The 27,870-nt window shown below is 37.9% G+C and overlaps 1 protein-coding gene across 2 annotated transcripts in view; it reads left to right on the forward strand.

Annotated features, from left to right (window-relative positions):
* The window catches only part of cdh4 (cadherin 4, type 1, R-cadherin (retinal)), a 366,212-nt gene that overhangs the window by 205,357 nt on the left and 132,985 nt on the right, over positions 1–27,870 (forward strand). For both annotated transcript variants that reach the window (XM_038295142.1, XM_038295152.1), the window contains exons 4-5: positions 14,069–14,295; positions 25,893–26,075. In XM_038295142.1, the coding sequence (XP_038151070.1) occupies positions 14,069–14,295; positions 25,893–26,075 (410 nt within the window). The remainder of the gene's footprint in view (positions 1–14,068; positions 14,296–25,892; positions 26,076–27,870) is intronic.

Below are 27,870 nucleotides of genomic sequence, written 5' to 3' on the forward strand. Positions count from 1 at the left end.
CTGAAGTAGGGGTCTTAATACAAATGCATGTCACAACTTTCAGGTTATATAAAATGTTTTTCAGGGTACAAAATGTTTTGAACCATGAATCATTGTTCCTCAGCTTCACAAAAAAGGCATGGTAATCGGCAACATAAAATCATATTCAAACTGGGAAGTTTCTAGCTTTACTTTGACAAAATGTAAACTTCTTCCAAGATGTATGAACACTTCCATTGCAGTGTGGGTTCGTTCCTGTGGGCCTTTCTTTCCTTTAACATCCACGCCTTCAGAGGTGTGGAAGGAGGTTAGGTGTGATAAGACCAGCTTTGAAAGGATGTGCATGTGTTGGCCCAACAGATGTACTCCGTACCCTGTGATATGACAAGGTTTTTCTTCTGCCCTGTAAGACGAGCAGTCCCAGATAACAAGAATGAGGTGTTTAAAACATGAAACATGAGCACAGACACAAACGCAGGCTGACAGCACTTTCTCAGCCCGCACACACACACAAATAAGAGACGTTGACACCAATATCCACTTATGCACCAGCTGTAATAATCATCTATGCAAAGAGCTCATGTCACACTCTCCCACTTCGATGTCCCTCTTCTCCTTCACTCTGTCTTTATCTCTCCTACTCTTGCCTTTGTGCACACATGAGACAACAACGGTACACACACACACACACACACACACACAAGTGGTAGTGGTTTCTTTTTGTGGGAGCGATCTGTCACAAGAAAGTGTGTGGGCCTTTGTTGAAACAGAGAACTGCGAAGGCTGGAAATTCATTTCCAACTGCAAGAAAGAGAAGCTTTGCAGGGAACTCGCATTGTACCTGCAGTGTTTAAAAAGAACATCCACACGTAAATTGAATTAGTTATAGGCATTCCAATGGGAATACAGTGGGCTGGATTTCAAAACTGTTTTCAAGGGATACGAATCAAATCTACTCCATGGAATGCATCAAGATTGACTACATTCCCACATTTTGAGGCACTTTATGAAGATAAAGCACCACATCAGAAAATAGATTTCACATCTATGCTTGCCAGTCCTGCCTGTTTTGCTGCCATTCCAGCATGGTTAACTAGAGAATATAGACTTTTGTTCTATCCCACTTTTAGTAGGTGGAAAGAACTTTACAAATGGATGCAAATGAAATGGCATTGGTTGCTGAGTTTTGTCATGAGGTTGGTTGATCTTTTCAAGCATACTTTGTTTATAGTTTGCTAAAAAGGGGAACATTTCAAAATCCATCATAGTGAGACTGAAGTTGCATTTTAGATTCTGTCTTTTTTCACATTTTTACTTTTATGGGGGGGGTATTGTGTTATCAGACAGACTTAGACTAAGTAGTGTATTTAGAGGAAAATAATACATAGCCCCCAAGAAATATATTGTCCTGAGCCGATAACTTCATTAGTGAAGTCTGTCACCACTGTTAATTTCGTCAGCTTTTTTAGTTTAGTCTTAGTCACAATGATGAAAATCAATTTTAGTCTTAGTCATATTTAGTCCTTACCTTCCCACTTTTTGTCTTAGTCTAAATGAGGAAAATCAATTTTAGTCTTAGTCGAATTTTAGTCATTTTAGTAATTTTAGTCAACACTGTACAGATTAGAACTTCTCCACACACTGACTCCCTTTTATAAATATATCACACTGTACAGAATAAAACTTCACACACTGATTATCTTTGAACATATATCACAATGTACACAGTGAACCTTTTGTTGGCTTGTTTCATCATATCCACAAAGTCTTCATTCTCAATGGTCCTTGCAGGCAGGCCTGAATGCCCTATCCAATTGCCATTAAGTTCTTCAGGGCTTTCTGCTCTTTTGGTGTCTTTTGGTGCTCTTTGCAACAGCCTTTCTGTCCTTTCCAAATATCTGATTTGGCAGTGGTGTCACTGTGTCAGGTATCTACTTGGGAGGAATGATTTTAAACAATGAATATCCAGTGTATAAGTAGAACATATTTCTGCTATGACAGAGAACCAGACAGATACAGGCACAGGAAGGCTCACACACACACATCCACATGCATGCGCGCCCGTGCATACACACAAACACACACCCACAAGCTAGTTACCGGTAGGTTGATCATGACTGGCTTTACTACTATACCCAATCAATTTCAACACCACGTGCATCTAAGTTCGACTACTTTTCGGTCAGTATTTGCCACTCTCATAGTAGCTAGCTCTGGTCTGGCGGATCTACTACCATATTTTACTCACCAAAGTATTCTGATCTACACAACACAGGCAGACATGTATTTGTCATTATCCCTTTATCCGAACACACTACTCTAACTGTTATGATTGTGACACACTTCTGATCATGTTAATGTTGAGTGCTGATCACCATCGTTGTTGGAAAAACAAGAAATTAAATATATTGATCAGTCATGACCAATGTTTCCAAAAGCTTCTGTGCGTAAATGCATCTCTCTCCAATTGTTATGATATGGGCGACAAATAACACCCCCAGCGTGACGCTGTCAGAGCTTGTTAGCTAAATAATGGCTAGTAGTAGATGGCAAGAATACAGGCGGTACTACTACTAGGGCCTGTTAAATAGCTTTTGAGTACCGACAGGCCCACCCGTTTCTTACCTTCTTTCATATGGCAGCATGTTGGCAACTCAGATGTCACTTGAGATTCGTTGTGTTCTTCCCTGCCATATTGAAGTCGCAGACTCTTTGGTGGCATACTTTCTCTGGTGTCTCCATATCTTGGCCACCACCGGCATGATCAATCATTATCATGCAGGTTGTTTTGTTGTCCTTCGCTTTGTAAACAGAATGGCTTCATACATCCAGGCGTTGTTTTCTCCCAGCTCCTCCAACAGACCGTGCACCGGTATCAGAGCCCCACGCAATGACTGCGAAGTTGGGCTAGCCAAGGTTAACTACTACCAGTGATTCTAGGAGTATAGGCCCTCTGCTACTACTGATTGAGCGGCACGAGGCACTGTGGGACAGGCGCCATGTAGGGACAGGGCAACAATGTGTAATCTTGTATGAAGTTCAAGAAACACTTATATTAACAATTACAAATTAATTATAAACAATTACATTTTTTAATGTCCATTTGTCCATGGCTTGTAAATTTTGTGTGCTCTTAGTCTCGTTAACGAAATAAATTTTTTTATTCTCGTCATATTTTTATTTTCTGAAAACAATTTTTGTGTGTCGTCCCATCATCATCACGGGAAAAAGGGGCGTAAGCGAAATATTTTCATCGTTGTCCTGGTTGACGAAATTAACACTGCCTCTCAACCCGACTGTGGACTGTTCTCGCTGCTGCCCTCTGGGAAGAGGCTTCACAGCATCCACAACAGGTCCAGCAGGTTCTACAACAGCTTTTTCCCCGCTGTCATCAGACTGTTGAACTGTTAAACTATAAACTGGACTCTTCATCACTTGCAACATTATTGTAGCAGAAAAATAATTTTATAATCCTATTAAATAAGAAAAAACTCCATGCACTGCATTTTTAACCATATTTATTTGCACTGCACAGTACTTTCCATATTGATGTTGAAGACTCTCGTCATCCAGGTCGTAGTCATTCCAAAAAAGTAAAAAAAAAAAAACTGGACTGGACTTTTTCAAACTTGGTAATCAAACTTTCTGTTGCGCCATTATTATTATTATTTTTTTTTTTTTTCTTATTTGGTTACCTTTCTCCTATACTGTTTATATGATGACCACTGCTGCACTTTAAATGGTTCATTTCACTGTTGGAAGCTGTAAGTAAATTCATTTTTTTTGTATACACTGTGTCTACAAAATGACAATAAAGTTTGTCTAAGTCTATGTCAAATATGTTGATTGTTCTTATGTTAAACAAATTTTAAATTGGTTTTAAAACCAAGTCTAATGTGTCATTTCTGTTGAAAATGACACAGTAGACTGGCTGTCCAAAACTTTACCTTAAAAGATATTTTATTTGGCACTCATAAATTGTTATTTTTTCAAAACTTTCTCTCTGTCCACCCAACAGTTTTAAGTTTACTCATCAGTGGGACCTATGCTCCTGACTGTAGAAGTATCAGCCTTGGAAAAAATACTGTTATTTTCAAACTGAGTGGGTGGCGTAGATTCTCCTTTTGGCTTCATGTTTGAGATGGCATACCAGAGGGAGTGTTTACTTAGCACTGCGCCACAACTGCAATGAACAGCAGCTCAACAAAGGGAGGCACCATATGCTCAGTTTGGACCCTGTTACAAAGCATTATTCATACCTGATTCTCACATTTCTATTCAGATTTTATACTTAAAGTTATCCTCCCACCCATCTAAACTATCAGATTTGCAGTGTTGTATGAATCACATTGCTCTAAATGGGAGGCTACCATGAATATCGCAGGTTCATGATATGATTTCGAGCCTTATAAAACTCACAGATATGTTTGTCATGCAAAAAGCAAATAAGTGAATAACTTATAATAATAATATTTAAAAATATTTGAGCATTTGGTTGCATCTTAGGACATTTCACTAAAACAATGTAACTTATATAATAACCTGACTAAACTCCCATTTTAATTACAATTACAGCATATTCATATTTTAGTGCAGCAGCATAATTTTACCAACATTAAATTACGTTAACTTTTTTTTTCCACTGGGAAAATTCCCACATTGAGGTGTATGTTTTTCCCAGGACCTTTGGTAGAGAAAACGGTCCACAATATTACAGACCTCCTTTATATTTAACAGCAGACATTATGGGGTTTTCACATTGTCATTCAATATTGAATGTGATCTGCAGTGTTTTGCTGAACAGTTCAATCTATATGCCATCTGGCATAAGGATACCCTTTAACATAAAGTACCAATAGCATTTGGAAAAATTTTAATGTTAAAATGTGTGTCAGTAGAACAGATAAGGTTTCTCAAAGTTTGTTATGTAGACTTGCTGATCCTCTTTCTTCTAGCAGTCAACTTTAGAGCTTTGTTGGAAAATGAATATGTCCTCATCAGGCTAAAGCAGTGTTTCCTAACCTTTTATGACTTGTGTACCAATTTGGGCATTTTCCCTTAAGCCCCTGTACAAAATATCAGGCAAACACGCTTGCATACATTGGATAAGTTATGTAAAGTTTAGTATAAATTATGAGCACGCTAATGTACGCTGAAGCACGCCACTGAAACAGGTTGGCACACGTCAACATACCAAATGTCAGCATATGCTCATACCGTACGTGGGCAATAAGTTAGAGGTAAGTTATTTGATCGTTGACATACGTTAAGTGTAAGTTACTCATAAGTGGTGGTATCTAGCTTATCCAAAACCTATGAGTAACTTGCGCTTAACTTATGCGTAACTTATCAAGAATTTATCTCCAATGTATTTTAACGTATTTGACGTGTTCCAGATGACAGCTGACTGTTTTTCTAACTCACAGTTACTGTATAATGGTGCATTGGCAGTGGTTTGGTTTAAAAGGGGGTTCTGACAGGGAAACTGTCAGTCCTCCTCCAGACTTCCTCACCATCATCGGGTAAGCAATAATCTGAGTGGGATGGATCCTTCATGCGTTCAAGCCCCCTCAATATCACGATCAAATAAATATTTTAATCCAGCCCGGGCGCCTCCGAGTGCATTGCTGCCCTCCTTGGGACACTGGCTTGTGCCATTTCATGGGCATTACCCTGCTGTGCGTTATGCATAAGTTAGGCTGTCGTTGGACATAAGTTCTGGACTCGTTATGAATACTCTATGTATACACCCAAAATTGAAAGCATACCTTGAAAGTTAAGCATATGAGTGTACATAACAAAAAGAGCATATATCTCAGCTCACCAGCACTGAGGCTTTGTATCCCAGCCCATACTATTTTATTTTAGTACCTAAGAAATAAAATATTTTCAATTATCCCTTGCAATGCAATCATGGACCATTAGGGGTACGCATACCCCCAGTATGGAATCACTGTACAAAAAAAATACAGCTTTGCTTCACCTCATATTAATTTATTACCTTGGGGTAACTGAATGACCAATTCTACATTTCTAGAAGATGTCACTTATCAAATTTTTGCAGTAAAATTTACATTGAGTGTTTTTCTCTAGAGATTAAATTTTTCAATTCAGTTTATTTGTATAGCGCCAAATTCACAACACATGTCATCTCAAGGCACTTTACAGTTCAACCAGATTGTACAGTCAAATTTATACAAAGTTTTCTATCTAAGGAAAACCAGTTGATTGCATTGACTCATTGGCTCAAATACAATCCCTCACACTAAGCATGCTTGTAGCGACAGTGGAGAGGAAAAACTCCCTTTTAACAGGAAGAAACCTCCAGCAGAACAAGGCTCGGTGTGAGCGGCCATCTGCTGAGGCTGACTGGGGTTCAAGGAGACAGAAGCAGAGACACAAAAAGCAGCTGTAAAAGGCGGCCCCGTCCAGGAAACACACAGCCAGGCAGACGAGCTCCGAGCCAGATAATATACTAGAGATGATTAGTATATTAATATGGTTACAAATGAATAAGCATGATCTAACTTAAGGTTTGATTCTAGATAGAGAATATACTGCTGCAATAATATGGCGTAATTTTGGTGCCACTGACTTGAGTGTACAGTTGCCCACTGGGCGCGCACTGATATCAATGTAAAAAATTACACTCACATACACTCGCTCAAAACCCGTATGCCCCTTTGCTCAAAGCTAAAAATGCAAACTGAACAAAGTTTCAATGTTTCTCGGCAGGTGCACATACACGAATTTGGACAAATTTAAGATATTGATATTGGAACCCTCCTCCCAAAAACAGATACTAGCTTTAAAACTGCTATAATGATGCACTGAAGAGTATCATTAGTTTCAGTGTAATTTTTCAATGTAAAAGTTATCTCTAAATAATAACAGCTTCTTTAGAAAAAGGACAGGGGAGTAAACTTAGCTCCTTCTTGTTACTTCTGTCTCCTGCTCCTTATCTGCTAATTAGTCCTCCCATTGTTTATTAATACCCCATTAATACACATCCAGTTCAGTTACTCTTTGCTTGATCATCGTCATTCATTTATTTTATTCCTCCTTAGTGTCTCTTAGTTTGTTTGGTTCTTGAGTTATTTTTGGACAGTCGGGCCTGGACAATGGATTTTGTATTTTTACTTTTTCATTAGATTTCGCAAATATCCCTGCATTTGGGTCCACATCTACATCCACCAACCCTGACAAGGCTAGTTGCTCAGGAAAATGAAAAAATTATATTGTTTAACTAAGAATATTAAAATCTACATTAATATAGAACATTTAGGAGTTAATTTTATTAGAGTTTGTCAGAATGTTTTTTAACTTCCTGCTATTTGTTTTTGTATTCCCTGCTATGGTGTACTATTCTAAGTCTTTTCAAGGGTTCATCTGATTGGACAAAAGAAAAACCCTGTCTTTGATTGGCTGGTGGTGTGATACATTTATATAAAGTGTTTCAAGTTGTAAGTGCAGAGATGAAGCCAAACGCACGCTTTGACAACACCAGAGGGTATGTGAATTTAAACACTGCACATCATTGTCCCTGCTCTGGTAAGTACGTGCTCAGTTCAGTGCCACAAAAATTACACCATGCAACAAAACATATATTTGTTTTATAACTGTTACTCCGGCCAAAATATGAAATAATTTTGGTATCTGCACCAATGGTGCCAACAAACATCTCATCTGTAACTGATGTCTATGGTTCTGAGTTCTAAGCTACTCTACACTTTTTGATTACATAAACTGTCCCCCTGATGTCGGGAAGGAGGCTACCGTAGATGAGAATCAGAAGAGATTTAAGCTGAATGGCAACGAGACAGAGAAAAGTAAAGGATATGTCAAAGCATAGAGCAAAGGGATGAGGGAAAGAGCAGAGAAATTCACAACTGACAGGTAAACATGTTGTGGTCCACTGAGGGGATAAGGGAGTCGATCTGCGTAGATGCATGAAGCAGGTTGTGCAGAGTGTCCTGCCATCTGCATTATGCAGATGTAATGTGCCCATAAAACCACAGGTTTGGCTTCCTCTTGGGCTTTGTAGCTGGAAGCATGAAAATACAAATACTATAAGTAATTGTATAATGCATACTGTCTGTTTTCGGTGTGTGTGTCTATGTGTGTGTATCCTTGTACAGGGAGAACGTCATGGTTGATGGTCGTTTCTGCTATGCCTGCCCTGTTTTTAGCCATGTCTTAGCTGTACAAGCCGCTCTGTTGGACAGCATTTTCTGCGCCATACAAGTCCAGAGAAGAGCAGCCAAGCAGAATGACATCGGCTTCAACAGCCCGCCAAACATCTCTGTGGATAACAGAGTGCAGAAAAATATAGAGGAAACATGCTCACACAAAAGAAAATATAAATAAACTTGTGTTGAAAGAAGCTTCCAGTGGGACAGGGACAAAGAAAAATAGCATGTTTTTGTTTCATTTTAGAATGAAAAGATTCCAGACATGAATTTGATGGAAATGAGGCAGCATGCATTACGTTCTAACACAAAACAGAAGAGGTTTTGAAAATACCTTGGAATTCTAGATATACTTCTTAATATGTATTAGATCGAGCCCTTTGCTAATTGATCATACCAAGATGCATATGTTCATATTTAAATTGGTATTGAATGTAACCCATACAATGGAGACAGTTTTAATGTTTCATATAAACTAAAAGGCTGAATATTAAAGCAAGCTTGTACACCAGTTAAGTCAGAGCTTCTCTGGTTTCTGACTATGGGGCTAGTGACAGATTGCCCTTATAGTTAAATTTGTGATAATACAATGTAAAATTATCTGCTATTCAAGATAAACTTTAGATTAAAATATTGGATGTTTTTGAGGGTTTTCCTTTTCCTTGTTTTCCTACAAAGAAGCTGAAACTTTACTTTAGAGATCCCACCATGGTTAAAAAAAAAAAAAACAGCTCAAAAAATGACAGTTAGCATTTCTTCATCCATTTTCAGTAATTGATCAGTCTTGTTCAAGATCACAGGGGACATAAAACCTATCCCTGTAGTCAACATATACACTTAACAGCTTACTAGTCCGCTGTAGGAGCCTTACACTTTGTAAAAGGTGGTTGTTGTTGTTTTTTTTGTTTTTTCTGCAGAGAAATTTGTGAAAGTCTGACTAAATTATGGATGCAGGTCAAACCAAATGAAACCAGATGATTTTTAGCTTCACCAGCCTTGACCAAACTGTTTGAAGCTAGAAATTGACTCTTTATGTATTTATTTAATAAAGTAGGAGGCTATTTATTAAATGTCGTTTATTTAGACTGCCAAGACAGAGTTTAAATTTGGGTGTATTGTACTTCTGGAATGCTGGTTGTTTCATACCTAAATTTTTCTGGATTATCAAGTATCAGTAAACCTAAATGTTTTTGCTCTTAAATCCCCATAACCCAGTTTTACACTGACTGCTGACACTTCTCCTAAAATAGATAAATAATGCCAAAGTCAAGGTACCTAAAAAAAATTGAAAGCCGTTAAAATCAAAATTTCAACCGAAATTGAGATTAGCTCAAATCAGAGTATTACAGAAGCTCAAGATCAGACATGTTTCACTAATCTCTGATCAGTGCTTAATGTTTTACACTTGACACCTTTAGCAACCATCTTTAAATTATGAAATGTGATTTTGACAACTGGGAAAATGTTTCTTTAAATCAAAGGATATCAGAATAAATTTGTAAATTTGCACATTAATTTAATTTCATAGCCGCTGGGCATTAGAAGACATTCTATAAAGTGAAAGTAAAGTTATTGTTTTATGAGGAGTTGTACAAGCCATATGTGTGGCTTGATGTGCTGACATGATTTATGACATGTACGATCCTTCATAATTTTTGCTTTGCTGGCATTTCCACAAATCATGTGGAAAAGCATCAATAGAGGAAAATCCTTTATCCTGGGGTTGGGTTTCATTGGTAAGGAATGACTTGGGGCTATTCCACAGCTGGCCCACCACCTGCAGGGGGAACTATGATTGATATGGTATGTGTAATATAAATATTACACATACCTTTGAATATTTTGTATTACTAAAGGCTAGAATAATTAAAAGTGTTTATTTTTGCTTATCTGGTATCAAAGCCTGATATTTGTGTGTGATGTTCTTTATATGATGTATTTATAACCAGTATTATAAAAATCTTCTAGCACTTCTTTCTTGTAGTGTCAAAAGACTGTTTTGAACATATATCGTTTTGACAGAGTAAAAAGGATGGATTTACTCCTCTGTACTGTCAGCTGAGAACACAGCATAAGCCTAGTTTTCATTTAACCATCTGAAATTTCAATTTTGTTTAAAGGGATGCTGCATACTTACATAGATACTAATTTAAGATTACACAACTGTTTGCATGCTGTAATGGACAATAACTGCAGAACTAAGTGTAATCATGGGAAAATAGTTATAAAATCTCAACACGGTAAACTCCAATTATTGCTTAAAAATACAACTGAAAAATGTGTTTCTTTCAAGATAGTTTCAGTAAAAGGTAGAATTGGGCTGATGAATCTCCAGCCAACAATTGAATCTCTGTGGTGTCTAAGATACAGTTTGGTGTATTCTGACTTTGCTTAACCTATGCTTGTACATCAGGACTGACAGATTTACATATCAGCCTGTGGATTATTTTTCTGTCTGTAGAATGACAGACTTAAAACAGTTTTAAAATGCCCTGTTATCCCTAGTGAGCTGCACGGATTGTTTCCCTAAGGTTTAACCATTTTTTTTTCTTACATTGTGTTGACATAAGGTCTTCGTAAACTGTTGCTAAACTTCCAAAACTCATGCTTCTACAGTATAGCGGCGGCTGAATTGTTAATATCAGTTTACTCTGAGTGCATATGATCAGGGGGCTTATGTACTTTTTGTAGCTGGCTCTAAATCTTATCTTAAGCAATGCTTTATTAGTCATGAAAATGATTTCAGCCAGCATTTAGTGTCTTTATTTGTTTACTATTTGTTGTTCCCCACACTTTCTGCCTCCCCCGTGTTCACAGGTCTCTTTTGTTCTAACATACTGATACGCATAAACACTCTTGGTTTCTGTATCAGCTTTTAGATCCCACAACCTGATTAAAGTCTGCTTTGTGTACTGTTTTTATTCTTAGTGAGGCATTTGAAAATATCTCCAGCCTGAGTCGATATAGACAGAGTCTGAGTTACAATCTCAGTCCCTAGTGGATTCACACCAGCAGGCTCTGAATGGTAAAACTGCTCAGTGGTCTTGTTAAGAAGCAAATACATTTCACTAAGAGCATTTTGCATTGCTAGTGCCTCATAGATCATTTGAGTGGCCAAATGCCAGCTGGCATCATCAAAGTAAAAAAAAAAAAAAGTTGCTTCAGGTTGAAGCATTAACCCTAAGGATCATACAGCTATCTGTTAAGAAAAATACTTTCTCCTGCACGTTCTTTAGCAATGTTCATTTTCTTAAGCCTCTCCTCTCCAGCTTCACCACAAGAGACCTGGTTAAGCAAAAAAAATTAGGTTTCTGAGATTCAAGTTTATTGAAGTCGCTTACATAGTAGATGTGTACCATCACATTTGATCTCTGGATTATTCAAGCACTTATTCTCATCTAAATACTCTTTGTAAAGTGCCCACAGATGATGTATTATGGATTAAAACTGTGTAGATAAACTGAATTGAACTGACAATTGTGTCAATACTGTAAACTGTTTGTTTCTATGGCTATTCTGGCCACAAGGGACCGCTGTTGGGCACCTGTCTATCTTGCTTTTGCTTTGGTAGTGAGTTTGTGTCTGTCATGTGTCATGTCATGTGTCTCGTTGTGTTTCCCTCCTCTGCCACCTGTTGTCAATTTTGCAATTAGTCTGTGTATTCAAGGGCTCTAATTTTTTGTTTGTTAGGCGCTGAGTCTTTTTCTTGCATCCATATTTCTGGCGACCTCCTCTGAGTTCTTTTTGTGCTTGTGATACTTTGCGTTCTGGGACTTTAATGCTCGCTTACTTAGGTTTTCAAAAACATTTGGCGTTGCCAAACATTTTTTTTTTCCATTTTGGATCCTTTGTACTTGTTATTTCTGAAATGCCCCAGGACTTCTATTGTGGATCTTCTGAATTATTATTTTTTTTAATCAACTGAGTTTTGGGGAAAAAAATAAAAGGAAATCTCTGCACTTGAATCTTTACCATCTACCTGGACTATAGAACCTACCAAGCCGACGTCCCGGGTTCAATCCCAGAGTCAGTCCTAACATAAACAGTGGATGTTGCATCATCTGATAATCAGGGCGCCTTTTAGTGGGCAGGATATAATGTGTTAATGTCTTCTCTCTCTGAAGTGTTCAGTTGTCCGATGGAACAGGAACAGTTATAAATCAGTGGTCATGATTCTCTCATTGAGACCACAGAGCAAATGCTGGTCATTGTCGTTGAATTCAACAAACAAGTTACCATTTCTCAAATTGCAGAAGAAGTTTGTGCTGGTTTTGAAAGGTGTCAGAATAAACAGTGCCAGTGCCAGATCCAGAACTCTACCACGTCACAATAAAGGAAGAGGCCCTGGTGGTCTGTCGCTACTCTGGGAAACACACAGGAACGGAATGCACTGCAGAAAAAAATGTATATTGCCATAATCAGTCTAATAGTAAAAATGCATTAATGGATATAGACAGGGTCTGTTTTGGCAGCAAAAATTTGACCAACATTTGACCTACACATTATTACATGCGTTTTTTATATCTGATAGTAATCCCCTCCATTTTATTCAAGACCAGTCACTGATGAATGATCCTAAAAGCTAAGCAATAATTACAAACAACAGCCTACACTTACACATTAGGCTCTTTGCTTTAGTGCGTGTGAGTGTCTTTCTTTTAAATAAAAAATATGGCTTATATTTGCTAAAACAGATAGATGCACACATCCTTGGAACTGTTTACCATCCGTCGCCATTACGTCTGCAATTACTCAGAGGCTGAAAATAAGCTGCCTCATTTGCAGGATGCTAAGCTGCTCTGGCTGAGATCTTCAGCTTTATTAGCCTGTTGTTTTGGAGCTGCTTTTGACAGGAAGCTGAGCAATAAATTAAATAGATGGCTTGATAAAAAGCTTGCTGTGCAGAATTCTTCACGCCAGATTTTTGAGAAATCACGACACCGTAGCTCATAACAGACGATGTGTTCCCAGGGTGATTTATGAAATCAATTTGTCTTGTTATCAGTAGCCAGAGTTCGTCAGATAACATCACAGCCCATGCATCCAAATTTCTTGGGGGTAGAATGAAACAAGGAACAGAGTGTGCGTTTTCATTTTATTATTTTTTTTCTTTGTATCAGACATGTTGAAAATCACAATCGTTCATTTCAAGCGTTGATGTTGCATCGTGCTGTGAAGCATGTAAAAAAATTATGCAGACTTGATTAAATCCTGTAGCAGAATAAAAAAAAATTCTGTCTAAGACAGTTGGTTTCTCTGGTGCTCTGTATGCTACAGTGACTTATTTCTGCAAGCTGGCTTTGAAAAGCCTGCAGCTCCACTTTGCATCATCTCAGTCTGTGCCTGCTTCCTAGACAATCATTGATATGTGAGGTGGAAAGACAGAAAGCACCTTTATACCCGGACATCTGGTAACAGAAATGGCAATTTGTGTGTGTGCACGCAAACGTGAGATTCCTTACAGCTCGCCTTTATTTTGGGTCACTGAAGCAGAATCCTCAGAATGTCTTTCCAGACCTACATGTGAATTCTGCAGTGTCTGGTCACTCACCTTACTATGCTTCAATCCATCTACTCATTCTCTCCCTGGGGAGCAGGTAGAAATACTATTTTTACCTAAGGATCTAGTTTGGAAAAAAAGGAATTATTTGGAAAAGTATTGGGTTCCACTCTGTGTTGAGGAGGAGATAAGCAGTTATTTTGCCAAAGAAGTCAAAGCAGTGAATCTGAAGTGACAGCAGAAGGGATGAGATATTTCAAGATATGTCTTGATGGATGCGGTTTAATCTTAAGCCTGCCAGATGTGTCAAGGATTTGCAAACACCTTGTGGAGTAAATCTCCTTGCGTTGCCGCTCTCTCATCTTGTACCTCCATTCCCGTTTTCTGTCTGTCTCTGCAGTGAAGTTTGAGGATTGCCAACGCAGCAGAGAGGTGGGCTTTGTCAGCAGCGACCCCAACTTCAGCGTGAGGCCTGATGGGAGCGTGTACACAGAGCAGGAGGTGGCAAACCTCTCAGAACCTGTCCAGTTCATGGTGACGGCGCGGGGGCTACATGATCCTCACATCTGGGAGACCACAGTGAAGTTGGCCCTCACCGGACATCTTCATCCTCTACCACTCTCAAAGGTACAACACTCTGCTAGGTTAGAAAATACACATTAGCTGACCGTTGCTTTGTTATTTGTTCCACTTAAGGTGTTTTATCATTTATTTAGGCCTAAGTTATCTGCTTTTAATCCCTTAATGAAATCTCTTAGATCATTATGAGGATCTTTGGGTTCTTTTTTGTAAAGAAAATCCTATAAAGATGATCATATCAACCGACCATGAAGTGAAAGAGCTTTAATACAGACAACTGAAGACATGATTAGATTTTCCTTATCAATTTAGATTCATGGAAACAATTTTCTCTGCTTGAGCTTATAGTACCCAGCAGTGGGTTCAAAATTTCATGCTGGACAATAAATTCAACATTTATCTTCAGGGAATGGCTAATTTTACTTTTGTCTTATATCCAAGGTTTCATACATTGATTTCCTATAATTAGGACAAAATCTCATTTTCCAACAATCATTTAATTAATTTCAGTTTGCATATTATAGCTACTTTTTTGTTGTTGTTTTGGAGGTTGATTAGACTATAGCCCAAATTGGAAATCAGCTGCCAAAGGTGAATATAATGCTTCCACAAAGGATGTGTTTAAAGCTCTGCACTTTTCTGCAAACAGTTTAATACACATTTGGATTTTTTTGCAAACAAACCCAATCAGGTTTTGGCTCTGATTTGATACATGCAGAAAAACTGTAAGATTAAAAGAGTTCTGAAATTATTCAGAATGGCTTCCTTCTATTTCACTTCAGAGATACCTGCCATTTTAAAAGCAGTGCGTACACTTTTGAGAGCCACCACACAATTAAATTGTATTCAGCACTGCCGTTTCATCATCTCATTCCTTTTCGAACTTGGAGCAACAGGTTGTGAACATTAATGTAGTTGGTACTCAAAGCTCCTTCTTTCTAATGAGCCAGCAAATGGTGATTACAGATCTCTGTTTAAGTCTTCAGCCTTAATTATTTATATTTGATGAAAGCTAAACTTAATTAAATTTGATTGAAAAATGTTCTAAAAGACTGTTAATTTCAGACCTGCGTTTCCTGATTGGGTGTTATTCATTTTGTAGCTGAGGGTTGATAAAAGCATCTTTCTGATTAATTTCCCAATCAGAAAGTCAATCCACAGAATACTGATCCCTGCAATAAAAGTTAGAAAAGATGAACGTAGTAAAATTGCAACATTTGCAATGCTAGAGCTACTTTCAATTTAACTCTCTTGTCCTCCATTTACAAAATCATACAGCGCTTACAAGCAATGTCTATATAAAAAGATGGGAAAATATTTGCCTCATTTGTTTTTAACTTAGACTATATCCACAGGGTACATATACTACTGTATATACACATAGGTAGAGGTGTCTCCTCGGTCGCCGTATCTGCCCCCCACTACTTGTTGAACACCATTAGGCAAAATGTTCACTCCTGTCTCTAATCATGACAAAAGGCCTACGTCTCACGTAAATAAAGTAGTCACAGAGTGAGGATTAAAATTCTGCCCATTCCTGTGGGTGCAATAATGGAGACCGGGGGGATAATTGACATTGATTGAGGTAATGTTCCACTCTGGTAGAGTCTGCAAAGACCAGGTGATGTAGTTTCGTTGTATAATTATGTTCCACACATCATGGAGCAAGGGAAAGATTCAATAATTGAGGGAGTAGAAAAAAAAGTGTTTTATTTGATGACATCAGTCTTTAAAAATGAGTTTGTCTACATATTGTGCATCCATTCTTGTTTTTCCCATCGCAGTATTTATTCGATCTCCTGTAATTTTTAACTAGAATTGTTAGTAGTTGAAATACTTCAAATTGGTTCATAAAACCATTGATATAATAAAGTATGACAAATTTATTACTGCTTTTAATGAATAAACTTTTCAGTGCTTTGGTTTAATTTCTCTGTTTGAGATATTGTGTTTTGAGTTATTTTTGCATTTTCTGTGTTTGCTTTTGTTGCTGTTTATTGCTCTCCTAGGTATTTGATGTTTCCCATTGTCATTTGTCTAATCTCCTCACTTCCTTAACCTTGCTGTCCAGGTCGGGAACCTTTAGTTCTGGTTATTGTTCTTACATGTTTGCTACTTCACAATCTGACCTCATTGGTACATAAGCTCCCTGGTTTTCAATGTTCCTTGCTTGTTTCTACAAATGCTGTCATCCATAGGTTTCTTTTGTGTTTTCTGTTCATTTTCTTTCAGATTTTATTAATTCTTTAATAATTCAGAGTTCCTACGTACATAAGTGTTGGCCAAAGCAATAAGCTAATCTGAAACAGGATTTAACAGTATTTTCAAGCAGTCAAGGCCAAAAGCATTTCATTTTTGCATTGCTTTTAAAATATATTTGTAAATCTTGAATTTCTTCAAATTTCATCAAATTAAAGCAAAAAAATTTATTTGTTTTATTGGACGTTTATGTCATATAACAACAGAAAATATTAACTGTGAAGCTGGGAAAAAACAATAGATTGCTGCAAAATTATTTTGGAACTAAGGTCTGAAAAGTTTTAATCTGCCATTGTTAAATAAAATGTACTATAACAGCACATTCTCACTCCCACTCAAGTCACATATTGTAGATTCTATTGACTAGAACTGCTGTTTATTTCAAACTGTATAAATTTAACTTTCCTGTAAAGGCTTTAGAGGCCTTTGTTAGTGAACTTAAGCAGTCAAAGGGCGTCATCAAGAGCAGAGGACAAACCAGACAGGTCAGGGCTAAAGACATGGCTTTTACGTAATAGTGGCTAAAAGAAGACCTTTTTTTAAAAGTAGGTCACCAGAAGGTCTTTTTTGTAGCTTTCTATGCTAAGCAGACACAGAAAACATGTTGAACAAGATCCTCTGATCAAATGAGATCCTAACTGAATTTTTCAGTCAATGTTAAAAACACTATGGGGGGAGGAAATAATGTATAACACTGTGCATTACACTACAGTAAGTAGACCATACCCATGGTAATACAGTAGATCCCCATGCCGTTGGGGTTATTTCCTTTGGCAGAGACAAAGAAAATGCAGGTCATCCTGGAGAAAAATCTGTTAAACCACATATGAGTGAAGGTTTACCTTTATTCAAGGCGGTAAACCTAAACATATAAAAAAGCTTTAGAAGCAAATCCTGCCTCGAGATATGAAAGGCTGATAGAGACACACAACCAAACTAAGAATAGTTTAAAAGTTTTAATAATATATTTATTATAGTTAATTTAAGCACTACTTTCTGTTGGTCACTAATACTAGATTCCAATTAAAGATATTGTGATGATATTTAGAGGATGCACATGGTTCTACCCGATTCACTGTATGTTAACCATTCTATCTTTTCAGAGATATTTCTGATAACAGTTAATGATTAAATCCCCATGAAGTGTTTATAATTGAGTGAAAGATTAATTGGAAACAATTGGCAAGCGGAAAATTGCCCTTTAAAACATTTGTCCTCACTGAAACCTACAAGTCACTATGAATTAGATTTTAATGACTTCATGTGGAGGGTGGAAAATCGATCCACATGTAATGGACGTAGAAGGGCTGTAATCAGCCCTCAATAAACCTGGGAGTGTCTTTACAAGGTGGTTTTCTCAATTCCACTGTTAACAACAGAAACAATGATATAAAAGTAAATAAGCCATAATTGCTAGGTTAATAGGCTCTATGTGACCACATTTCAAGGTCTGGATAAATATGAACTATGGAGTATGGAAAAGTATGGAAAGATTTATGCAATCACAGACATAATTTAATTTCCCAAGCATATTAAAAAAAAAGATTTCTTAAAGATTTTTTACCCTATTTAGCATTTGAATGGTAAAATGTCTCTATTTTCTCTTAATGTGGGGTTCTGAGTAACTGAATAACACTTCAGAAGTATTAAGGGGCCATTTTACAGATTTTTTGAGATCCTATACTGAACCACTGGAAATGTAATTATTAAAATAGTTGAGTTGCCAGCAATAAACATTATTAAGAATCAAAGTTTACAAATGAAGCTTTATAGAAACTGTATTCTTTCCTTATCTATCATGCAGCAAATAGTAAATTACCTCTCCCCCTCCAAAAAAAGTGGTAACTCAAAATAGAATAACATTTTCAGTCTACACACTTTATGACATTGAAAAAAGTCTTTTACAGATATTCATAAAAATTGTGTAACATGTTAAGGTGATTTTCTGTGTGTTTTGGTAGCTTTACATTTTGTGACAGAGGTTTCTTTGATTAAAAGAAAAAAAAAACATTTAAAAAAATTTATTTCCTCTCTTCTTGTCTAAAATAACTTGTGAAGTATTACACAAATCATTGTGTAATAATAGTAAAACTATAAAAGTTTATATGCAGCAAATTCTCCAGCTTATTTAAGAGAAATATTTGCTTTAATACATTAACAACCAACTCTCATTTTAAGCCTAATAAATGTAAGAACATCAGAAAATTACTGCTTCCTGGGCCTAGAAGGTTAGTTTAACAATACACCGAACCATACCATACTTGTCTGTTATAAATATGGCTGCTTAGCAGTTAAAAGAAATGCTCTTTCTCCAGCTAAATTCTGCCAAAACACTCAGTATTCAATTCCTCTCTGAAGATAAATAGTGTTAAGGGGGTTAGACTTGTTTAAGATATACCAAGCTTAGTTTTTAATTGTAAAAGTAAACTGGCATTTGCTCCATATTATATATTTCATTCCTGCTGCAGATGTGTTGTTGAGTAGTTAAAGTTAATTTGCTTTTAATAACCAGCTTCATATCTCACATTTCTCTTTTAGAGACAAACATTTGCATACTTTGAATGTGTAGCACTAGATACAATTTAGCATTTATTTTTCAAGTGTGCAATGCTGTATCATTTGAAGTGTGAAGCATCTTTGTCTGAAAGCCCTTCCACTGCAATTTATTTGTTCAGGTTATCACACCTCGTGCAGGTAGGGCCCCTGGTGGAGTGCTCTCTAACTCGGGCTGATTTCATGGCTCGACTGTTTGCCGTCTCCACCTGATCTGAGCCCCTTCAGTTATGCGCCAATGAGTCTGGAGTCCACCCGTTGCCGAAGCATGTTTTAGTGCTTATTTAATTTGCATTTTCCACTCAGCGCCAACCAAGCACGCTTTCCTGTTCAGGGCAGATTACGACAAAGGCCGTCAGTGTGCAACACTGGACCCCAGGGTCTGCTGGACATCGGAAATGGAGCAGAAGCAAAGTGCTTTTAACTTCAAACTTTTAGATTGTGTTGGGCAACTATAATGGAAAGCTGAAGGTCCCAACAGGAAAACAGTATCAAGAATTTCATGTTTTTTTTTTTCTTCAGAGTTTTATTTAAGTGTCAGAAACATTTTTTTCTTCATTTTGGTTTTTGCAAAAATATCTCACGGGAGAACATTCTCCTTATTGAAGACTTTTGCTGTAATCTGATTCAGCTAAGGGATCTTCAGTGATAAAAACATAAAAGAAGACATGCTGAACAGAGAATTGGCAGCAAACACACATTTATTGAGCTGCTCTGTCTGTTTGTCAGACTGATAACCTGCAGATGTCTGCTCCCGGGCTTTGAGTCCACAGGCCCTACAACTGCCCCAGCAGTATGTGGGAACTGAAATACGGCAGCTGGCTTTTTATGCCTGTTGGGTTCAGGGCCCCTAGCAACATGGGGACACACACATTGTCTTCACATCACATTTTCACACACATGCCTACACACCCAGTAACCCACACACAATTAGATACATCCACATATATTTCCATCCATTTTTTTACACTATCAGACCTCTAATGCTGCGTTCACACCGGGGGCAGCTGGCGCGACAGAAGCAGCGAGTTTACATGCAAAGTCAATGGTTGACGCGCGTCAAGGCGCAGCAAAAGGTCCTGCGGCGCGTTTGGCATCTGACGCGCGTGACGCGCCGCAAACGCGTTGCTGCTCGAGATGGAAAAATTTAATTTTTGCTGCTCGACGCGCCGCGTCAACCAATCAGAGAAGCTGATCTGGGAGCTGGCTGGGAGAGAGACACAGCGCTGATGACACAGACCGCTCTGATTACTCCTCTTAAACAGTTTATTAACGCATAATTAACTTAAAATATATACATCTGCCGGCAGAATATGTTCGCTTTTATTATTGTGGTGCCTGCAGATCGGATTATTTAGATGAAAAACACCTACCAGCCGCCGCGGTAAACCGCGAGGAGGTGACCCGCCAGAGGCTGCTTATGAATGGATTCCTTCTGTCGGCGCACCGCCGGTATGTGGGGGTCTGAGCGGCTCCGACAGAAATAATATTGGGAGGCAGGATCGTAATCTGGATGAACTGACTGCACTGATGAAGTTTTCAGGTGTATTTTCTCACTTAAAAACACATTAAAACTACTTTATTCCCACTGATCACAGCAAATATAGCTGCAAGGCAGAGAAAGGATAGTGAAGCTCCGCCCAACCACTTTTGGACCGCGCAGGCAGAGCAGCAAAGCTGCTTCAGCCGCGCGTCAGAACTAACTGGTACAAGCAGCAAAAATGAAGCAGCAGATGCGATTTTGCTGCTTTTGCTGCCCCCGGTGTGAACGCAGCATAAGAAATATGCTTTCCTTATTGCCAGCTCACATGATTTTTTACATTGAAATGACCGAATCTCAATGGATGCAAAGAACTGTATCCACACCTACATGTATATACTGTTAAATGTCACTTTACACATATTTAGAAAAACTATAGCTGTATCTATTTTTTGGTTTCATTAGAGGAGAAAGATAAGATGACAAAAGAAGCATTAGAATAAGGAAGTAATAAGATTTAAGTGACCTTAATTGGGGCACGGCTGATGGTAATAAAAAGTATTTTAGAAAATATTGATATAGTAGGATTTCCACCGACAGCAACCACTCAGCATAAAATAAGTATTTTTTCAAAGATAATGGAAAGGATCTCGTAGCTCAAACAGCCACTAGTTACAACCAAAAAATGTTGGATATCCTCTCTCAATATACGGCACATCTAAGCTTTAAGTAAATGAGCTAGCGCAGCAGAACAGCAAACTGGGTGCCTCTCTGATCAGATAAAAACAGTCAACTGAGGCCGATGTTCACACAACCCACTGAAATTGGACAATTTCAGACAGCATGTTGGGTGAATCAGATCTTGGCCGGAAAAAAAAAACATGAGAACATGGAGCCATTCTGCATAATATTAGTGGTTGAAGTTGCTGGTAGTACTATGATTTAAAGTTTGTGCGACTGAATGTTGTTTCATTAGTGTGGCACAGTCTGTCCATCACTTCATAAACCACCCACTTTCTGATCTTTAAAAGTTCAAACCATGTCAAAGAAGTTTCTTGAACCATTGATCTTGATCCATTACAGTACCTTTTAAATTCTTTGGAGCAGGAGGCTCCCATCACAGATATGTAGCCTGCAAATCTGTCTCAACTGTGTTATAAGCGGCCCCAGAGGCAAAAAGGGGGTCCAAACTGGCATTTGGGAGTTGAAGTGTAAAAGTGGCCAGTGAGTGTGTATAAAGAAAAAAAAAAACACAACCCTAATTTAATAGATACACATTGTTGTTTCCAAGAAGCTTGTTGGGGGTGTACTCTGTGTTATTTCTTTTCTCTGTAATTCTGTTTCTGTCACAACGCCAGCAGCATTTCATCAGCTATGCTGTTTGAAAGTCTCAGTCACATGCTTTCACTATGCAGATACTGTATCATCCATGAGCAGACTTCCACTAAAGGATATCTCTCTGTTGAATTCCATTTCTCTGCCTGACTGTCTCCCTTCTTCATTTCTTAATTTCTTTCAAAAGAATGCTGAAACCTGACCAATGAAATATTTCAGCCCTGTTATCAACGACTCTTCATCAGTTGGCAGATTGTCGTATGGTGCAGTCTATTCATTCATTGTATTTTGCTATTGATAGCTGGGAGGAAAGATACAGACTTTATCGCAGGAGCTGTTCGCTAGGATGGGTGTAGATGAAGAAGAACAGCTTTGGCACGCGTTATATGTCATAACATTCTTAAGGCACTCACTAACAGCAAACAATCATGGATGATTTGTCATCCACATTAAGCCATTTTTAATTGTTGGCTGACTGTTCATACTAAAGCTGAAAATTCATACGAACGTTTGCAGATATATTTACTGAAATTGTTCCCGTTTTGTACCATAACAAAACAAAACCAGCAATGCTTTTTGTGGGAACACAAACAAGGACATTAATATAGATGGAAAATTGTACGTTTTATATATTTTTTTTAAAATGACAACTTGAAAGGTTGGACGTGTATTCAGCCTCCGTTATTCAGATACCCCTGACAGTAAAGCTTTTAATGGCAAGAAAAAATCATTTGTTAAAGAAAGATATTAGAAGTTCTATTTCATGAGACATGTAAGGCACACAAGCATGTAACAGAAGATGCTCTGGCCAGATGACACCAAAGTATGTTTTTTTTTAGCCAACATGCAAAACAAAAGATAAAGAAAGCTAACATAATCCCCTCAGTGGTCCATAATCTAAGGAGTTTTGTCTCCAGGATAAAGGTTATTAAACATTATCTCAAAAAAAAAACTTGAGGTCCTCAGAGACTTACTATTGAGAATAAGATTAAATAATTAGGGAACGTTTGAAGGCATTTGCTTACATTGTTTTATATGCAGATGTGAGAGTAAAGGTATCAGTATATAAATGCATTGCAAACTTTCTGATTTGAGGAAAATTTTAGAGCCCTATACCCATAAACATATGTATGCTACATTTAATTTTAAGGGTGTAACCCCACAATGGGAACATAACAAATTTTATGAGCTACAACTTCAAGAGAAAAGCTAATTACATCACCTGAGTGTTTTTGAATAATCTGATTCCTATGAAAAGTGTTCCATATCTTTCAGCACTCCCACCCTTCTTAACCCTTTTTGTCCACCATTTGTTCAGATGGATTCAATTCTCTAAATTTCAAACTCAAACAAAAGAAAAATGAAAACATTCACTGCTTTTACCTGAATGTAGCATTTGGTCTGACTCCCTCACAGGCAGAGCAGGTCCATCCTGATAGGATGGACTGCTGGCCCATGTTTGCTTTTTTGAGACGTGTCCATGACTGCTCGTGTGCACTGCCAGCTGCAAGCTGTGCTGCATGTGGTCCAGGTGGGATTAGCAGGAGGATTTCCACTGTGCTTCAGGTGACAACGACACACTGCCGCTGAATGTGTGTGTGTTTGCGGAGTGGAGACTCAACAATAGGATTAGTTGGATTACAGCAAAACAGCCATATTACACATGAGAATAGCATAAAGGATACACTGCTGTAAAACACTGCTTAACACGCAGTTCTATTCCGCGAGGTAAACTAAGTAAGAATGCAATCTTCCCTCTGCAGCTATAGCCAGAAGGCATCACAGAGGAGAGGCCTGGGGGTTTGTTTATCTGTCCATACATTTCTACATCAAAGCTAAACACTAGGAGGTTTTCAAAAGTCTCGAAAATAAACTGTATATAAAATGTCTTTCGATATATATAAAGTACAGATTTCCTGAAATGAGGAGAATGCTTGGTGGTCTGAAACACCTAAATAACATTAAGGCTTAGAGCACAATTTGAGAGAAACTGTTTTTTATCTTGGATGATTGCAAAACTGCAGGGTTCTCCTCTCATCTTCAGACAAATGTTTTTCTAGAGAAATTAACCTCATTCTGTTCAGTCATCAGGAGGGACAAACTGGAGAGATGGAGATAAAGGAAATCTTGAAATAATAATGTACCTGCAGGGAGGTAAATAAAGCACTCACATCTGTGCATAAGTCTAAAAGGAGGTTTGCTGTATTAAGTAGGAGTCAGGCTCAAGTGTCCTGCCTAAGGAGGTCAGACAACTCATATTTAAAGGGATTTATGTCTTTTGTTAGAGTCAATGACACAATGCAAGCGAATATCTACTATAGCTACATAATCATCCACCCTGCAAAGTCATCAACTCAAAACAATCAGATGGGTTTCCTTAGAAATAAAACTTTTATGTCTTCTATATCATTTAACTATCTTTGTTAATTGCCTTGAGATTAATACATTAAATTGAATGGAATTGTTTTTCTAACTAAACTAAAATTATTTGTAATCCCGATCTTTGTTAGCAGGATTTTGGTCTAAAATGTTTGATTGCTACCGTACTCAAGGGCAGCTGGGACCAATGGGTGGTACTGGGGTGTTTCAGATGATTGAAGATGAGAAGAACTTATCCTGCCAAAAATTAAAGAAAAAGAAAAAAAAAAGACAGATGAAAATATGGTATCTAATCATTATAATTTTTTCCCCCATTCTTTTAAAATATCTATCCATCCATTTCCTCCCGCTTATTCCATCAGGATTGAGGTGGGGCTGGTGCCTCACTCCAGCAGTCTATTTGGGGAAGGCAACATACACCAGGTCACCAGTCCATCACAGCTTATAAAATACAATTTTTAATAATGTATCATGCTGAGATTTTTTTTAAGTTATCTCTAAATACAATTTTTTGAGTTATGTTGGTGAATCTGAGCTTCACATGTATGTCTATTTAAACCTTTAAAAAATATAATATACATAAAAATACAATACATGTACATTAAAAACTGCAGAGTTACTAATTAGCCCTGAGCATTTCTATAACCTTGCTGCTATTCATAGGTATTTTTACACCCTAATCTGACCTTTTATTAGGAGCAAATAACTAGTTCTAGTTTGGATTCACTTTGCCTGCCTGTATAAATACTTGGTAGCATCAGTGTATCAAGGTTTCTGTAACCTTCCTTACAAATTTCATCCATTCATCTATCTTCTCCCGCTTATTCCGTCAGGGTCGCAGTGGGGCCGATGACTATCTCTGGCAGTCTATGGGCGAGAGTCAGGGTACAACAGGTTACTAGTCTGTTCCAGGCCATCTTCTACCCAAAGTAACCTGATATCATCATTATGTTGCTGCCAATTTGTCAGCTACACATCCATGATGCAAGTCTCTCATTTAGCTCTTTTCAAAAATGCTGTATTTCAGTAAGAGCAGGTGACTATTGAGCGCGTTGTACAGTAGTATAGTAAATGTAATTTTCAAGAAATCACTCTTACATAATAGGAGCTTTGTGACATGATGCACTATTATGCTGCAAGCCACCATGAAAACCCATATTAATCAAGGAAATGATTTGGTGACAAGTATATTAGATATACTAAGGGGTTTAAAGAATGCGGTAGGGCAAAATTGTGCCAAAAGAATATTCCAAATACCATTGTATTACCATTACAAGTTTGAAGCATTAAGCTTTTTTTTTTTTTTTTACAAAACGTAGTCTACAATTAAATTTTGCCACTAGAATTTGACTGAGGAATATTCCAAAACAAGCATTCAGTCTTCGAATACCTGTTGAGTGTCTTGCTCACTTTCCCTCTTTCTCAGCCTGAATAAATCTCAGACATGTAGACTTTACTAAAAAATAATTTATTTAAAGATAGCCTCTTATCACCCTGACAACATTTGAAACCATGTCTCTTATAATTAGTTACTTTTTTAACGTGGTAACATAAACTAATTTTTATGTTTCAGTAAGCCAATTATGGATCAGCTGAATTTATGTTTTAAGTATGACATGTTTGTTTTTGTCCTTTTCAGGTCGGCTTTGAAGAAATGCTGTCACGGGTGTGGGAGTCCCAACCCAGAGTTATCAAGTTTTCTCGAAGACATCTGAGAGGTTCCTCTGCCAATGGTTTGAGGCGGCAAAAGAGAGATTGGGTCATCCCACCCATCAATGTGCCTGAAAACTCCCGTGGACCCTTTCCACACATGCTTGTCAGAGTGAGTGACAGTCTAATCTTTAATGAAAATAACTTTCCCTGATGTGAAATGTCTTCAGAAAACTTTTGCATACAGTTAAATCATCAGGAAAATAAAATAAAAGTGATGCATTTTGTATCTTTGAATTTTTAGGACTTATTCAGGTCTCTGAAAAGAATATATCAAAACTAGAAAATTTCTAAAGAAATTTTGAGGGGGGCCACCTACTGCCCGTCTGGGTAACTGGGCCAATACGGCCCTGGCAAGTGACATTGGGGCTCCCCAGACCAACTGCTTACGCCTTTGAGGGCTGCTGAGGGAAGGAAAGAGGGCTAGGTCATGGGCAAAGAGAGCTGTGTGCCACTTGTGCTGAAATCTGGGAAATAGACGTGCACAGCGTATGATGCACAAGGGTAATATGGTTTGTCCATATTGAACCGCAGTGGGTAAAGCGCAGTTGGCGGGCTCTGCCCGCCTGCTAAGAGCCATTGCAGTGATGAAATCACCATTGGCGGGCTTCGCCCGCCTTCTAAGAGCCATTGCAGTGATGAAATCACCAATGGCGGGCTCCGCCCGCATGCTCAGAGCCATTGCAGTGATGAAATTACAAATGGCTATGAGCAATATGCCAGAATGTATGAGTGTGTATAAGGAAGAGGCTTTTATTCTGTAGAGTCCCTGTAGTGTTATTTTGAAAGTCTATCATGGATGTGCATCAAAAGATGGGTCATGCCCAGCAGTGATATAGAATCCATTTCCAAATGTTAAATCACTGGTTTTCCATGTTATTAGGTGAATAGCTGCTGTATTACAGAGTAAATGGGAGACTTTTATTGTGAAATTTGCTCTGGGGTGTGTTTTGAAAAGGTCACTAGAGTCTAATAAAAACAACCTGGAAGAGTTTGGGTCATAATGTTGAGCCATTTGCATCAATTATTGCATTAGTATAATCTAGAGGCTTTTATTTTGTAGGGTCCCTGGAGTCTTATTTTGAAAGTCCAACAGAGTTGTGTTTAGAGAAAATGTTCAGACCCAGCAATGATAGTTGATGACTTTCCAATCGTTAAATCACTCTTTTTTCCATGTTATTAGGGCAGTAGATGAAGCGGAAATGGGAGGCTTTTATTTTGAAATTTGCCTTAGGGTGTGTTTTAAACAGTCTCCTAGAGTCTATTCTCTAAAATGGGGTTGTGTTTGGGTCATAATGTTGAGCCATATAGGGCAATAAATATATGTAAAAAATATAGAGGCTTTTATTTTGTAGGGTCCCTGGAGTCTTATTTTGAAAGTCTATCAGTGTTGAGTGGCAAGGGAAGTGTCATGGACATCAGTCATATAGTATCCATTTCCCAATGTTAAATCAGTGCTTTCACCCTCCATTAGATTAATATGTGCTGTTTAAAACAGCAGAGGTAAAATCTGTTTGAAGCACGGTTACCTTGACAACGCTTAACGAGCCTGTCAGTGACAGAGAGAAAAGCGCAGCACTATCGTTCCTTAGCTCTCAGGCTTTTTTGAATGGGAGGAACAGCTCCGAACAAACGACTGCTGAGCAAAAACCGTATGAGTTATTCAAAGAATTTCTTCACCGTGAGCATCAGCAATCCTTCGACTCCAACTATGCCAACTTTGGTGTATGTGTGTCATTCAGAAAAATATTTATGACGAGTTGAAAACACATAGTGGTGTTCGTTTTTCTCCCCTCTTCTGCTCCAAAACCAATGAAAAACGGCTCTGATTTTCATCGACTTTAGGTCGGTCTGGAGCGTTTTTAAGGAAAAGTATTAATCCTACCGTAATTCTGAAGACACTGTGT

Source organism: Cyprinodon tularosa, unplaced genomic scaffold (genome assembly GCF_016077235.1).
Source record: "Cyprinodon tularosa strain WSP-4 unplaced genomic scaffold, ASM1607723v1 ctg11, whole genome shotgun sequence".
Lineage (NCBI taxonomy): Eukaryota > Metazoa > Chordata > Actinopteri > Cyprinodontiformes > Cyprinodontidae > Cyprinodon > Cyprinodon tularosa.